The sequence below is a fragment of the Squalius cephalus genome (genome assembly GCF_949319135.1).
Source record: "Squalius cephalus genome assembly, chromosome: 19".
NCBI lineage: Eukaryota > Metazoa > Chordata > Actinopteri > Cypriniformes > Leuciscidae > Squalius > Squalius cephalus.
Genome location: NC_137140.1, coordinates 23,657,746 through 23,672,289, shown reverse-complemented (window position 1 = coordinate 23,672,289; position 14,544 = coordinate 23,657,746). Strand labels below are relative to the sequence as shown.

General features: G+C 36.6%; 1 protein-coding gene across 11 annotated transcripts in view; it reads right to left on the bottom strand.

The window, feature by feature from the left end:
- The window catches only part of arhgap12b (Rho GTPase activating protein 12b), a 52,975-nt gene that overhangs the window by 9,797 nt on the left and 28,634 nt on the right, over positions 1-14,544 (bottom strand). For 5 of the 11 annotated variants that reach the window (XM_079851361.1, XM_079851366.1, XM_079851367.1 and 2 more), the window contains 6 exons: positions 4,357-4,617; positions 3,186-3,326; positions 3,019-3,099; positions 2,223-2,348; positions 807-878; positions 488-549 (listed from right to left, as the gene is read on the bottom strand). In XM_079851361.1, the coding sequence (XP_079707487.1) occupies positions 488-549; positions 807-878; positions 2,223-2,348; positions 3,019-3,099; positions 3,186-3,326; positions 4,357-4,617 (743 nt within the window). Of the gene's footprint in view, positions 1-487; positions 550-806; positions 879-1,292; positions 1,362-2,222; positions 2,349-3,018; positions 3,100-3,185; positions 3,327-4,356; positions 4,618-14,544 lie in introns of all 11 variants that reach the window. The other 6 variants (XM_079851363.1, XM_079851369.1, XM_079851364.1 and 3 more) reach the window with 2 other exon arrangements.

Here is a 14,544-nt window from a genome sequence, read left to right as displayed (position 1 = left end):
ACCAAACTCTTCCAGTTTCAGCTACAGCTACAGTGTTTGAGGGCGGGTCAAAGCAGACGTTGTTCGCGAACAGCCAATGAGGACCATAGGTCGGCATTATGCAAATGTGTTACAAACCTGCGTAGGTTTGTAACATGAAGTGAGACTGAAATGACTGAAAACTCATTTTGGCAGTTCAGAATTGATTTATTGATGAGACAATAACTTTATTTGTCGTTTGCTTTGATCTTTAAAACTTTGCAGACCTTTTATATTTCACAAACAGCTGTATTACATACAGCATTAAAGGTAATATTTTAAAAAAAACATAATTAACCACTTTAATGACCATTTTTCAATTTAGCACAATTCATTCTTTGTAGTATCAATCAATATTAGAGGCCACAAAAAGGCTTTTTCTTTTAAGAAAAAATTAAATACGGCATAATGCATTAAATATTACTATTTTAGTATATCTATTTCCCCATACCTATTAAAGATAAATTACCTGACTTTCTTGCCATGTTCAGTGATCTTGGTGACATTGAGAACACCACACTTTTCTGAGGGCTACAGAGAGGAGAAAAATGAATAATTAAAATAAAATAAAATAAATAAAAGGGAAACCGATTAAACAAAAAGTAAATAAATACATAAAATAAGAATACTGTATTATTATAATACTATAGAGTATAAATTATTATTAGTAGTATTTAAATTAGGCAATTTAAATTGCATTGTTAATTCTAATGACAACATGCATTTAAAAGAGAACTGAATGTTACTACACTGAAAAGGCACATTCACAGGTTATGGGTTATACTAACGGTAGAGGGGTGTTTTGGTGAAGAGGGGCACGAGTCTGATTCAAGAGAGCTGTGTTTGGCATTTACAGACTCCTGTAAGTCATAAAGCAGAAAACGTGCAGTGTTAATCAGGGTTAGAGGATGAATATAAAAAGAAGTTAGATCCATTTTGAAGGTAGTTAAGAATTTCCTAAGAGAAAAGGGCTTACATGACAGATAATTGTAAGAATCACGGTTATCTCAAATCTTGAATTATTTGTAAGAACTTGGACAAGATGTTGTTGACATGTAAGTAATAAAAAGTTAGTATAAAGGCAGCAGACGCAAGCATACACGAAATAAGCATAAATCATGTACAAATCATGAAGTGCACATTTTGAGCAGGTTTTGATTAACCCTACTGATTTATTTCCTTGATTCGCATGGAAACACTTCAATTTGGGAAGTGAAGAAATCAAGAAGTCTGTAATCACATCTGATTGGTTACAGCATAATGAGGTGACTAACTTTGTACAGTGATAGACTGAAGCCCCCGGTGAGGCGGTTCACGCTCAACCATCTGTTTTTGAATGGCAGCTGGAATGAAAACCATTGTGTGACACAAGAGCAACATAATGCCAGGCTTGTTTCATTTAGCATCTTTACAGAACCAGCATGATTGAGTGACAAAATAAAATACAAAACACATGCACTGAGGTTAAGAACTCACGCTCTCCTATAGGAAATATATTTGGTATGTGTTAATCTTCACTGGCATCTGTGTGGGGGAAAAATGACTTTGACAGCCTCCTAATTGGCTTTTAGGCTACATGCTGGTTTTCATAGTAAAAGAGGTCCTGAGAGTTACATAAATGGAGTCAGTGTTTCCCCGCAGGATTTTGGGAAACTGTGGTGGGCGGTCATTGTTGAGATTGTGGTGGGCCGCCACAGATAAATCAATGTATGTGAAACATTGGGAGTCAATAATAAATAAACACCCAAAAAGTCATAACCCAGGGCAATGAACATCAAAGCAGTTATGTTACTTTCATTAAGTGCTGGTCTAATTGGAGTAGTTTGTTTCATTATATATATACATATTGTACACACTACACACACACACACACAGTTTTATTGAGTAAATAAATACTAAGAACAGCCAATAATATTATGAAGCACATATTTATGCAGGATCATGTGACACTGAAGACTGGAGTAATGATGCTGAAAATTCAGCTTTGCCATCACAGGAATAAATTACATTTAAAATATTTTCAAACAGAAAACAGTTTTTTTGACATTTTAATCATATTTCACAATATTTTACTTCTATCACTTCTATAAAGACTTCTATAAAAAAATATATATATATATTTTATATATTACAAAAAAGAGAGCTGTAGACTGTTTGGTTGTGCTAAGGAAGAACACTTTGTGTCCAACAACATAGACGTGTACCTTATCAGTGATGTCCAGCACATATGTGCTGTGTCTCCACTTGGTCAGCACAATGGGCTCCTGCTGCTTCCTTTCCAAACTGTGACTCTTAGGAGCTTCTTCAGAGATTGGAGGAGAGAGATTGTACTGGGAACAGACAGGAAGGAAAAGAGAGAGAGAGAAAGTGTTAAAACCATAGATTAAAGCCAGATCTGACTGGAAATGGTGGGGACCCGAGGGGACGGAGTTCCAGTTCAAAATATAGAGGATTTTATCCACATTAATAGCCTCCAAACACTATACAAATTTCATAAATATAGTGGGATTTTCCGCATCTATTTATACACAATTCTCCAATGTTTTGAAGAAACTAACAAAAAAGGTTGGTTAATTTATATATGAGATAAGTATAGACAGTGATAAAAAACACAGAAAAGAATAGAGAACAGCCGCTGTCGTACCTCTCCCCTCACCGTCCACAGAACCATGTGCGCTCAGATCCCCTCCTCCGAACATAAGCCCGCCCAAGCCGCACAGCCCCCCAGAGCACAGCATGTGTGTGTATATGTTATATGGAATGAGTGTAAGACTATGTGTAATAAAAGAAGAGAGTGTGCTCCGATAAACAGTGCCTCTGAGGCACTAGAGACACTGATCTCGACTAACTCGATTAGGGAATCAGGGTTACTTTTAGATTTTCCTGGTAAACCTCCTACTCTCCTGGTTAACGCTAGAGCTAAAGCAGCCAATGAACACCACATGATTTAAATACAGGAAAAAGATTGTCTGGGTGTACCTGTGAAAAGGTTTAACTTACTTTTGGTAACTCCCACTCTGAACGGGATCCATCGGCACTATAGTAATACGGCCGTCCTTGTTCATCCACATGCTTAATCCACTACCAAACAAAGAAAATATCTGTTACACTATGTATCATTCATAACAAAAAAGAGATTTTGGTGTGTAAGCAGCTCTTTCCAGCACCTTTTCATTGGTGTATTCAGACACATAGAGTGTGTGGCCATGTTCATCGAGTTCCTCAGACCAGCCTCTAGGGGGGGATCCGTACTGACTGTCTGACTGACTGGAGTGTGTACTGGGACAGTTCTCCTCAGAGGACAAATGCTAGAGAAGACAGTGGGACAAGAGAATGAGAAAACAAAAATGGCAGAAAGACAAAGTGAATCATAAAAAAAGATAAAAGCATTTATTTAAGTAACTTCGACACTATAGCATGGTGCTAACAACACTGGCAATGTGTTTTGTTTTTTTTCATGAAATAAACAAATAAAATGTATTCTTCGAATGCAATGCAAGTCACTTTGAATAAAAACATAAATGTAAATGTTACTTTTTCAAAAATTATTATTATTATAAAATAGTATAATGTTTAAATCGGAATACATAACATTATTATTATTATTATTATTATTATTAATAATATTAACAGTAATAAATAATACATTACTATTTAAAAAAAAAATTAAACTTTTTTTATATGTAATAAATACAAACACAATAATAACAGTTAATAGTTAATAATACAATAATAGTTATAATAATTATTATTTAGAAAATAATAATACATTTTAAAACCGATATAGTGCATCTGTAACCGATAATATTTTAACTGATAAACAAAATATACCATGCCCCACTTTTAATACACCCAAATTTAAGTTTTCACCACTAGATGGCAGCTATGGACAATGGAAAGAGTGAAACTTAGATCGACACCTCAGATAAGGCTGTCTTAAATGAGCTCAGGAAACGGGTCAAACAATTTACTCTCGTAAACACAGGCATGTTAGCTCTTACAGTATCCAGAACAACTTAACTAACATTATTTTTGTCATTTTAAATAATAATCCATAATAATAGTAATATCAGCTGAGAATGAGTTGCTCCACTCTGTTCTCTCTGAAGCTGGGTCAACTGCCTGTTGAAGCTTAAATATATGAACAGCATTTTTCAAAGGCTTAAATATAGACTGAAGACCTACTTCAACTTTGGCCTAGTTCAAACTTTCACATGCACAAGCATGTGGGCACACAGTCACACTCACATTAGCATAAAGACATATGAAATCAAGAAATATTTAACACAGTTGACTGACATGGATTTTTCAGTGTACATTTTTCCAGTTGTTTGTTACCTCCATGTCTCCAGTGTTGGACGTGTCCCCGCGACTGACCCCGTTGTCTCGTGAGCGGGGTGGTTTCCAGGTCCTCTCTTGAGTCGTGCGGTTGTAGTAGAAGCTTCTTCCACTCGAATCTTTGTGCGTTTCCCAGTCGCCCAGGATGTGCAGAGGGGAGGACGCGGGAACAGGTGGGAGAGATGACTGAGAGATCTTCAACTCCTGGAGGTTTGTGTACACGGGGGACTCGGGTCGACCCTGTCCGGTGGGAGATATACCCTGTGGACAAAACAGAGAAAGAGCAGCAAGTCAGAGGAAAATTGTCCTTTTTCAAAATAAAAATAAAAAATGTCTCTCCAGTTCTGCATGAACGTCAACATTTTGTTTAGCAGCTTGAATGTAAATGTCTCAAATGCACAGTGCACACATCTGACAAAGCAAGAAGGCCAAGAGAAACAAAAGCAGCAAGTAAAACTGTTATTGATTCTGCCAGAGAAACATCTGCCCATTATTTTATTGATGCTTTCATGGCTGAGTGACAACTGGCTGGATTTCCACGCTGTTCATTTAAAGCATGGGGAGAATTCAGTAAAGTTAGACATTAAGCATGGAAATATTTGCATATGATTTACCAAGAAAGAGACCGAGAACAACAGGAGGAGCCAGTTAAAAAAGCAGTTTCAAAAGATCCACAAAATGATCATCTGTACTTCATTTTTTTAATGACTTAAATTGATCAATCAGTCCTGGCAAACACATAATTAATATATTTGATTAATAAATAAGTTGCTTTGGAAAAAAAGTTTCAGAAATGAATCAATTGTAAATATAATGACAGTAAAACAGTCCAATAGTTCAGTTGGACTTGGTACACAGAAAAGTATAGAAGTCAGTCAATTAAGAAGTCAGCCACTCTTTCGGTTGTTTGAAAGAGTTATTTTAGAAAGTGTCTCTTCCTCATTACCATAAAAGAGACGACGTCCTCGACTCCTCGCTGCTGATGGCGCTGTTATTTTGGTGCAACCCATTGTGAACTTTAACATAATAAACACACCACACAATACAAACCACAGGAAAATTTAGCAACTGAAAACTCACATTTACAGGAAGAACAGAAATAGAAGCCAGTCTCTCACCTGAGAGTAAGAACAGCAAAGTCACCAGTGACTACTTGACTTGAAACCCTAATACTGCAACTAAGATAGAGGGTGTATACAGTATCTGTGAATGCATATGCTACAATTGGGTGACATGGCATATGTCTGAGGAGGACCAATCCAACAAAGCAATGACCGACTGCTAACCTTTGAAAAAATCTGACACGATTCCTGTTTTTATGGAAAGGCCAGTTGGCAAAAACCTCAAATAGTCAGGGAATTTTGAAGAGAGGGAAATAGACCTGTTGGCTAATCCATCCTGCCATGCATGAAAACATATGGGACTTCCTGTCATACTGAAATAATAAGGTTTATCGTGATAATAGACTCAAAGCTGCTCTAACATTTTCCAGTGTCCTGTGTGACTGCGTGGCGTTGGGCAAAACATCCCAAAAGATAATCCCAACATTACATTCATCCAAATGCTTTTGACTGGCAGTCAAATATTCATTTATGTGTATAAAGGCCACTAAACTACACTGTGCTAGTTCTCTTTCAGTTGATATTTTATGTCCATATATTTATTTATTTGATAAGTGGATCACTGTGGCTGTGGTTTATTCGTGTTCGTGACCAGCTGACTTACAGAACTCTTTAATTAAAAATGACATAAAAAAAGAATAGTTCAAACTTTTAATGTTAGAATAATAACAAAAAAGCCAAGAAAATAAACTTCGCCGATTTTTAAAGGCGGCAGCTGCAGTAAATAAGATTATATTTGAATCTACTTTTATGCAGGGTGAAGAAAGAAATAAACTGCAATACAATATTATAATCTAAAAATCTAAATTGATGTATGATTTTACCAACTGTATAATATAATATAATATAATATAATATAATATAATATAATATAATATAATATAATATAAGGTGGGTAGTAACGAAGTAGGCTACATATACTTCGTTACATTTACTTGAGTATTTTTTTGGAAAAATTTAACTTTTAAGAGTAGATTTAAATGTGGGAACTTTTACTTTAACTCAAGCTGTAGCCTACATTTACTTCGTTACGTTGGGCGACGTTCCTCTCGTTACTTTATTTTAATGCAATAGGCCTACATGTTAAATGCGTAGTTTGTTCCAAGCGCGCTGTATCTTTTTTTCTGGGGCATGAGCGATGCTCAATTCACAAATGAATCACTCTTTTGAGTCGATTCTGTTCAAAGACTTCATCAAACAAGTTGGCAGATCTGTCTAAATTGATTCGCAAATCAGTTTGAATGATTTGTTCAGTTTCCTTCACGCACTGAATCTGAAGCGGTTTCACACTCGGACTTGTAACGTTAACTGGAAGATTTAAGAACATCAAGAGCGTTGGATGAAGTGGCCGTGGACCTACAGTCCAGTCAAGCGAAAGCAAATCTGCAAATGCATCATATTGTTTGCCAGCGACGAAGATCTTTATTAGTCCTTATTAGTTCGTATGCTGTCTGTGAATGAATGATTCCACAGGACGATACATTCGATTTCGTTTCATTCAGGTAGCCTAATACATTTGACAACCAAACTGATTAATATGCCATGATAGCACTACTACAAAGTATGACATTACCAGTTTTTTGGACATATACCCTTAAAGACAAGGTAGGTAGGTTTTTTCTAAAAAACTTTTCCCCAGATTTGTTTAAACTGTCTTTATATACCAATACATAATTAAAATGTAAGTACTCTGAAAAGTAGAGTAAAAAAATCGAGTGTCTCTAGTCCTCTCAGGGCTGCAATAAACACAGCTACTTATTTCCATTCGGAACAAATGAAATGATTGGCTGGGCGACTGTCATTCTCCCTCGCTACCATGGCTACCACCCCTGCTGCTACAGGAGCTGCCCACATGCGCGCACCCGTTTGACTTGAGGAGGCGGAGAGGCACGGAAGCTAGGAAGAATCACAATTATGGCAGAGAAAGAGCAGTCAAAATTCCCAGTACCTGCATATACAGCATATTGCGAAGGCAAACAAGGCAAAAAAAGGAAGACAGTATTCGAAAAGGCTATGACCAAAAAGTTTTTGGATAAAGCAAGAAGTCAGGCGAGAGTCAATATCGGCCAATAGTGCTTTCATCGTGGAGGCTCTTACATGCAAAACACCGTATATGTTATGAATCTTACACGAAATTCACCTTCATCACAGTGTAACTGATTTGTGTGTATTGCGCAGTGGCGTGCGAAATCGTCTTGAAAACGAATGCCTTTGTTTGCCTTAGACACAGTTAACCAGTTTAAACATGCTTGCAGAAATATACATTTGATTACATTTTGGAGAACAGACAGAAGAAGATCTATCAATGTGCATTTGATCGTTGTTTGTGTTCAGATGTTCAGTAGCGGTCATGAGCGCGAGCACATGTGAAGAGTTTTAACTCTTTCTTCTCTGTGTTAATGGTTCCCTGTCTTTGAATGTAAAACTCTGCAGATTCACTTTAGATTCATACTTTACTTTATATATAAGTTACTATTATACAAACCAAAGGACAGGCAATGATTTTTGGGCAACAGATGGCAGAAATAATGCTCGTCTCTTCTGTTTTTGTTGCAAAGATAGCCTATATATATATATATATATATATATATATATATATACATACATACATACACATACACATAGGCCTATATATGATCCGAAGTAACTAGTAACTAGCTACTTGAGTAGTTTTTTCATTGGATACTTTTTACTCTTACTCAAGTAACTATTAAGATTATTACTATTACTTTGAGTAAATATTTCTATAAGTACTTGTACTTTTACTTGAGTACAGTTTTTGGATACTCTATATATATATATATATATATATATATATATATATATATATATATATATATATATATATATATATATATATATATATATATATATATATATATATATATATATATATATATATATATATACTCTGTCTGAATATAATAACCACTTGAAATTAAATCAAACATTAAAAAATACATTGGTAAATCTCACCTTCTGACTCCTGCTTGTCTCTTGAGCTGAAGGTCTTTTTCTTTTCAGTCTAATGGAGATACTGAAACTCTCCACCTAAATATCTGCATTCAAAACCTCAACCCTTGTTTGCATATCTGTTTCTGTCTCTTGCTCGGTATCAAACATGTGCACAGTGTATCTGTAAATAGAGACCAGCCTCTACTGGATCATTTCATAAGAAAGTTGACCCAAAAATAGCTCAAACAGCAAAGTTCATGTCACTCAGTGTACATACAATGGTATGTGCACAAACAGAAACAAAGATGAACGTATTCAAATCCATATTCAACCACATGCCTCCACATGGAAATCTGTAGAGCACACCCAAGAGGAAATGCACAGCACGCGCATATACGTGGTCACAGCTGTGAGTGTGTATGAATTAAAACCCCTATAGGCAAAAGGATATTTAAGTATGGACTCTTTAATAAATGCAGTCAGGTTGCAGGTACTGAAGTGTGTCTGTACCTAATATGAGTTCAAACTAAAGTACTAGTACACATGAATGCAAATTGGTTTCATGTTATGATAAGTCTGATGTTCCAGAGATGTTTTCAGATGAGATGTTAAGATATGGATGCTAATGAAGTCCTTTGTGGTTACCAGTCACACACACACAGGAATCTGACGGCTTCTACTCCACACATACGCCTTCTCGTTCAGACAGCACAAAGGTACAATAGATGCAACGGCACCAGTCACTGTAATCTAAATTCTGCAAGCTTGAAGCAAGAAAATATTCTTTCAACTTTCGATTAATCATCATCCATTCATGGATCTGTCCATCATCCTCCAAGTGCCAACCACTCTAATCATGCTTATGCAACCCACAAGTCTTGCCGTTTTAGAGATACTCCGACCCAGTCGCCTCACTATAATTTATTCATCGTCAGAGTTGCTCAGATCTTTATTCCTGCTCATTTCTCCTGCATCCAACTGATGGTTTACTTACCATCTAATCTACCTAGACCATAATATGTAGCAATGTTAGGATTTGACCAATGATATTCGCTTCACCTATGATGACTGGTCATAATGTTTTTACACTTTATCAGATCCACTGCTGTTCTCTTCTTGTGATTGGCCACTAGGGGTCCACATTAGACCATTAAAATGTTTGCCAAAGAAGGATTATGTGCAAACATGGTAACCTGCATTCCTTTCCTTCCTAAGCACCTCACCAGTGTGTGTGTAGTGTGTTTGAGAATGAAAAAAGAAACAGGACAAAAGGTCCCCAATATGCATTTCTATAGGGTCTTGGTCTTGTAAAGTCCTTTGATTAATGGTGACTGTGCATTATCCTCTGAGACATTGTCGATTTATAAAGTTCAGAGATCATTATAGAACAACATTTGACTGCAAAATCCCATTACTGACTAATCATTTCAGAGAGGTTCCATTAAGGTTATTCATTCCATGCACGCATTTCTTTAAGGACCTTTGTGTGTTAAGCTGGGACATACTCTAAGATGGTTACATAACAGAATGAATGTGTAAGATAAGAAAGAGAAGTGAGAAGACCATTTGACCACTTGTGACTTGTGTGTAGGACAGGGGCGTTTTCTACACAAAATACAGTCTAAAAGCCACACGAGAGAAGGCAGTGACTGTGATTGGCTGATTACCTCAGTGGACTAATGCCGACGTTCATAACAACTGCTAATTACAAAATATAACTCACTCATACAGATTTGCAGTTTTGGTCACTGGTGAAACACTAATGTCAACTATTTTACATTTTGGCGAATTGGTGGCAAATTTGTACCTTTTCATACATTTGTACCTTGCTGGTGGTTATTTAGGTGTGGGGTTAGGGGTAGACCTTCATGCTTGCTTTTTTCTAAAATAAAAATTAAAAATTAAAAACCTCAAATCATACAAATTTATACAAATTTGCCAAAATGTAAAACCGTTACAAACTGCCATAATATTCAAAAATCACCAAAAAATGTTCTCATGATATCGGGTTGTTTCAGCTCAGTTAAATTAATGCTTCATCTTCATACTTGCAGCCTTCATGACACTGAAAGGAATAACTATTAGTAATAATAATAATACCAATCTTCCATTTATCTTATCGCTCCCTTTGTTTTTAGAGGGCACAGTCTTTTTTCCTCCATCAAGAACTCCCCCTTACACAAAGAAAGACCCATCTCACTCTCTTTCTCCTGGACTAAGTATGAATGACCAGTATAACCTACATTTCCATCTGACTGCCTGCAGTCAGGATGCATCCACTCAGCCACACATTAGCACATCTGTGACATATGCACAGCCATCCAGTCACCTCCCCCAGAGACCCTGGAGCCACATGGATGTGTGTGTGCTCAACTGAACATGAGGTCTATATAAACTGTATGAGACCACAGTATCAACTGCAAGAGTGTCACGAAGGACACAACCACACGCACTCCAATCAATAAGTGAGGCTCCAGGAAGGCTGATTTGGTCGACAGCAAACTTTATAGGGAATTTTAGCTCTGTTTCACACCTCAGTGAGTTCAGAGATGCTCAAACTCTGACAGAGAGACAACCAATTAACCTTTAGGTCTTCAGCACAATGCTGCGTGATAACGCACATGCACACCCCAACAGACCACCTGTGCTCATCTCTAATGCTGACGGCTTCTGTAAGACTCAATGAGAATATGAAATCTCAGTCAGAGCAATCTCAGTTTTTTCTCTGAAGCACTGCAACAGATGTCGAAAGGGTACAAATGCCAGAGGAAATTAAAGAGGAAAACCTGACAAAAATTATTACAATTTTTGCTTTGCTTTAGTTATGCACAGCCTATAAGAAGCACATATATCCATCAATCCATCCATCCATCCACATGTATGTATACGTGTAGATATATTATAGAGCTAGACAGATGTTTTTTTTTTGGTCCATAAAATAAAAAGTCAGTAGGATACAATGTTGTTTTGGACCTTTCTTCCTTTCTTCCTTCCTTTCTTTCTTTCTTTCTTACAATCAAATCAAATCAAATCAAACAATCAATCTAGAGCACAGATTTTTACTGAATGTACAAAAACCACTGAAATATTATTTAAAACTTTAGGGAGAGTACATGATGACATGAATTTTTCTTATTTTTGGGTGAACCATATGTGTAGATTTGCATCCGTCGTAAACAGTGAATGTGGCAGTTAATATATGTTTTTCTGTGATTGCGTAGAAGTGTGTGCGTGTGTGTATGGTGAAACCTGCAGGCGGTGTGCTTTGATGGTAGTCCCAAATCCACAGCGGCAGACGGTGCATCCCGCAACCATGCAAATTCCTGTGTTCTCATTGGTTCCCTTCATCTCCCCAAAAACCCCTATTAATTATTCAGAAATGTTAGAGAGAACTCCTAGTGAGCAACACTCTGTTCTCTGTGCTCAAACCACTGCTTGTGAGTAAATGTCCCATATCTTCAACCTACAGTCTGTACAGACACACACAACTCGCATGCTGGTCTTCATTTTTACCAATTCATGTTTTCCATAGTTTTCCATACATTAAAGTTTTTGGAAAGACATACTTTATTGTCCATTATCGAACATAAAACTACACTTCTGTGTTGCTTGATGCTACACAAAACTGGAAATTTCACACTAATCATTATTATAGATATAAGATTAGGGGGAGTTGAACAAGGGGAGTTCAAAATATGGGGATGGTTGTCACCTAAATTAGCTTAAAACCTTGAAGTGAGTTGTGGTGAGGATGCTCCTGGACAGAAAGGCTGGATTGATGATTCGTCCTTTATCTCTCTCTCTCTCTCCCATCCCCCTTATCCCTCTCTCTGTCTTTCTCTCTTTGTGTTGCCTCTATGTGCTGACGAATGCAATGGCTTAAAAAACTGCACTACTGAAAAACTTAATTGAACTGACACGCTCTGCAACACAAGTATAACTTTTCCACTTTTTGTATTTTTGTCGACATAATGCATTTCCTACAAGTTCCAGTATCTACAGCAAAGCAGACTGTTGGGGGGAAACTACAAGGCTAATCCTAAAATCTTGGGTTGACCTTCGGGGATAAACTCTTTCTTCTTTTGATTCATCTATTGGGGTATGCATTGACCTCCAGCATTGGAAGGTAACTAAAAAGACTATTGTTTTCAAATGGTATAGATTTTCTATTAACAAGCTATTTGTTCCAAAAAGTAGCAAAGAAATGGGAATTTGTCACAATATATGGTGTATGGAGCATTACAACCATGCTAGTCAATAACTCCAGTGTCCAGGGCTCAACGCGGAAGATTTTTTCTACTGGCCAGGTTGGGTTAAAATTTTTACTTGCACTGCCAAAATTGTTATTGGCCCCCAACACACATAAAGTAATAAATAAAATAAAATAGGTCTGGTAATTGTTTTTGACCCATGTAACCTTAATAAAAAGGTTATGACACCAAAAACTACTAGCCTAACTATATCAATATAATATTAAATTTCCAATATTGTTAACAGTAAGTAATAAAATAAAAACAAATAATCAAATTACAAGCAAAAGTATATAAATACAATAGAACAAACATACAAATGAAATAAACAATGCTTTTCAGGTTGGTCTAACAGTAGATTTCAGGTACAGAAATGAAATAAAGTAATAAAAAATAAACAAAAGTACCGGACCCAGACCTATCCGGCGAAATTCTGAAGTGTGCATTCGTTGAACACTTTAGTATCCCATGAGGCCACAGGAGAGGACTTGTGAATGGCAGTGAAGTGACGCAACTGATGCTGGTAGGTCACATGGGAACGACAACATGGCGAATGTATTACATCCAGGTTACATTCATACTACACACATTGATATTATATAAAACATACTAGCCGATTTTTTTGTGGGGTTGTGAAATAATTACTTATTCAAAAAAATACCTACTCAAAGTATGTGATTTTGGAAACTCGCAATATGGGCACTTTGCCTTAATTTTGCACGATTATGTCCGTTCAAGAGCAAGAAGACATGACAGCTGCTGACTGAGATGCGGCTTTCTGGGTGCGTGCATTGGATGCGTGTTGCTCATACAAACTTCTCAAACAGTGCACGATTACTGAATTGAATTCTCTTAAGCTTAAATATAAAATTTGCAATTTTATTGCAAATGTCAGATGTGGCAAGTGACAGTTCCGTCCACTGTCCCGAGCATCATAGACAGATGATTCCCTGACACACACTATGGGGTTAACTATGGTCTGTACAAACTAAAAAACACATTTGCCATACACACACACGGACAGGTAGGTTCACAGCAGCAAGATAGATTTTATTCTTCTCCAAAATACAGATTTAGTGAACCAGAGCTAAGAGCCTTTAAATTATTTTTGTTATAACAATTTAATTAGTTTAAACAACTAATTATCTAAGAAAATCAGGACAAACACAATTATAACATCCCAACAACAACTACACTAGAACACAAGTATAGAGATCTATACTCTGATATACCAAAACACTGTTTACCCAGTGTGGCTTTACTCCTAGATTACACTAATGGACTTGATTTGAAGTCAGTGCTTTCTCATCCAAACCAAAGATCTTTATCAAAACACAACATCCAATCTAACTGATCTAAAACGCATTTTAAAAGGTACTAAAGTAACGGTTTATAATCATAATCGTATAGTTTTTTTTAACCAGACTTGCTGGTGACCTGAGATTCTCTTCTGTGTTTTTTCTCTCACTTCCTTACGGGCAGTGAGAAACTCACCAAAACCCATTTATTTATTATCAAGACTGCAATTGTATTTTGGCTGACTTACCAAAGACCTTTATCAAACACTTACAAAGAGTTCAGAATGCAGCAACAAGACTGCTGTGCTGACTCATACTAGACTGAGGAATCACTTAAATCCTTTGGCTCATTCTGCCAGAACTGATCGCAGGATCCTCCATTTTTAAATGTCTTCACGGTGTTGCACCAAACTACCGTAGCAATATGATAATGAAACACTTGAGACCAATGTGTAAAAAACAGCAGGTGGGCTGAATGAACATGCAAATTCAATCTCTGACAAGAGGCAGCACTTTTTGAAAAGCAGGAATACAGCAGTTACCCTGGCTACTATAGTACACAAA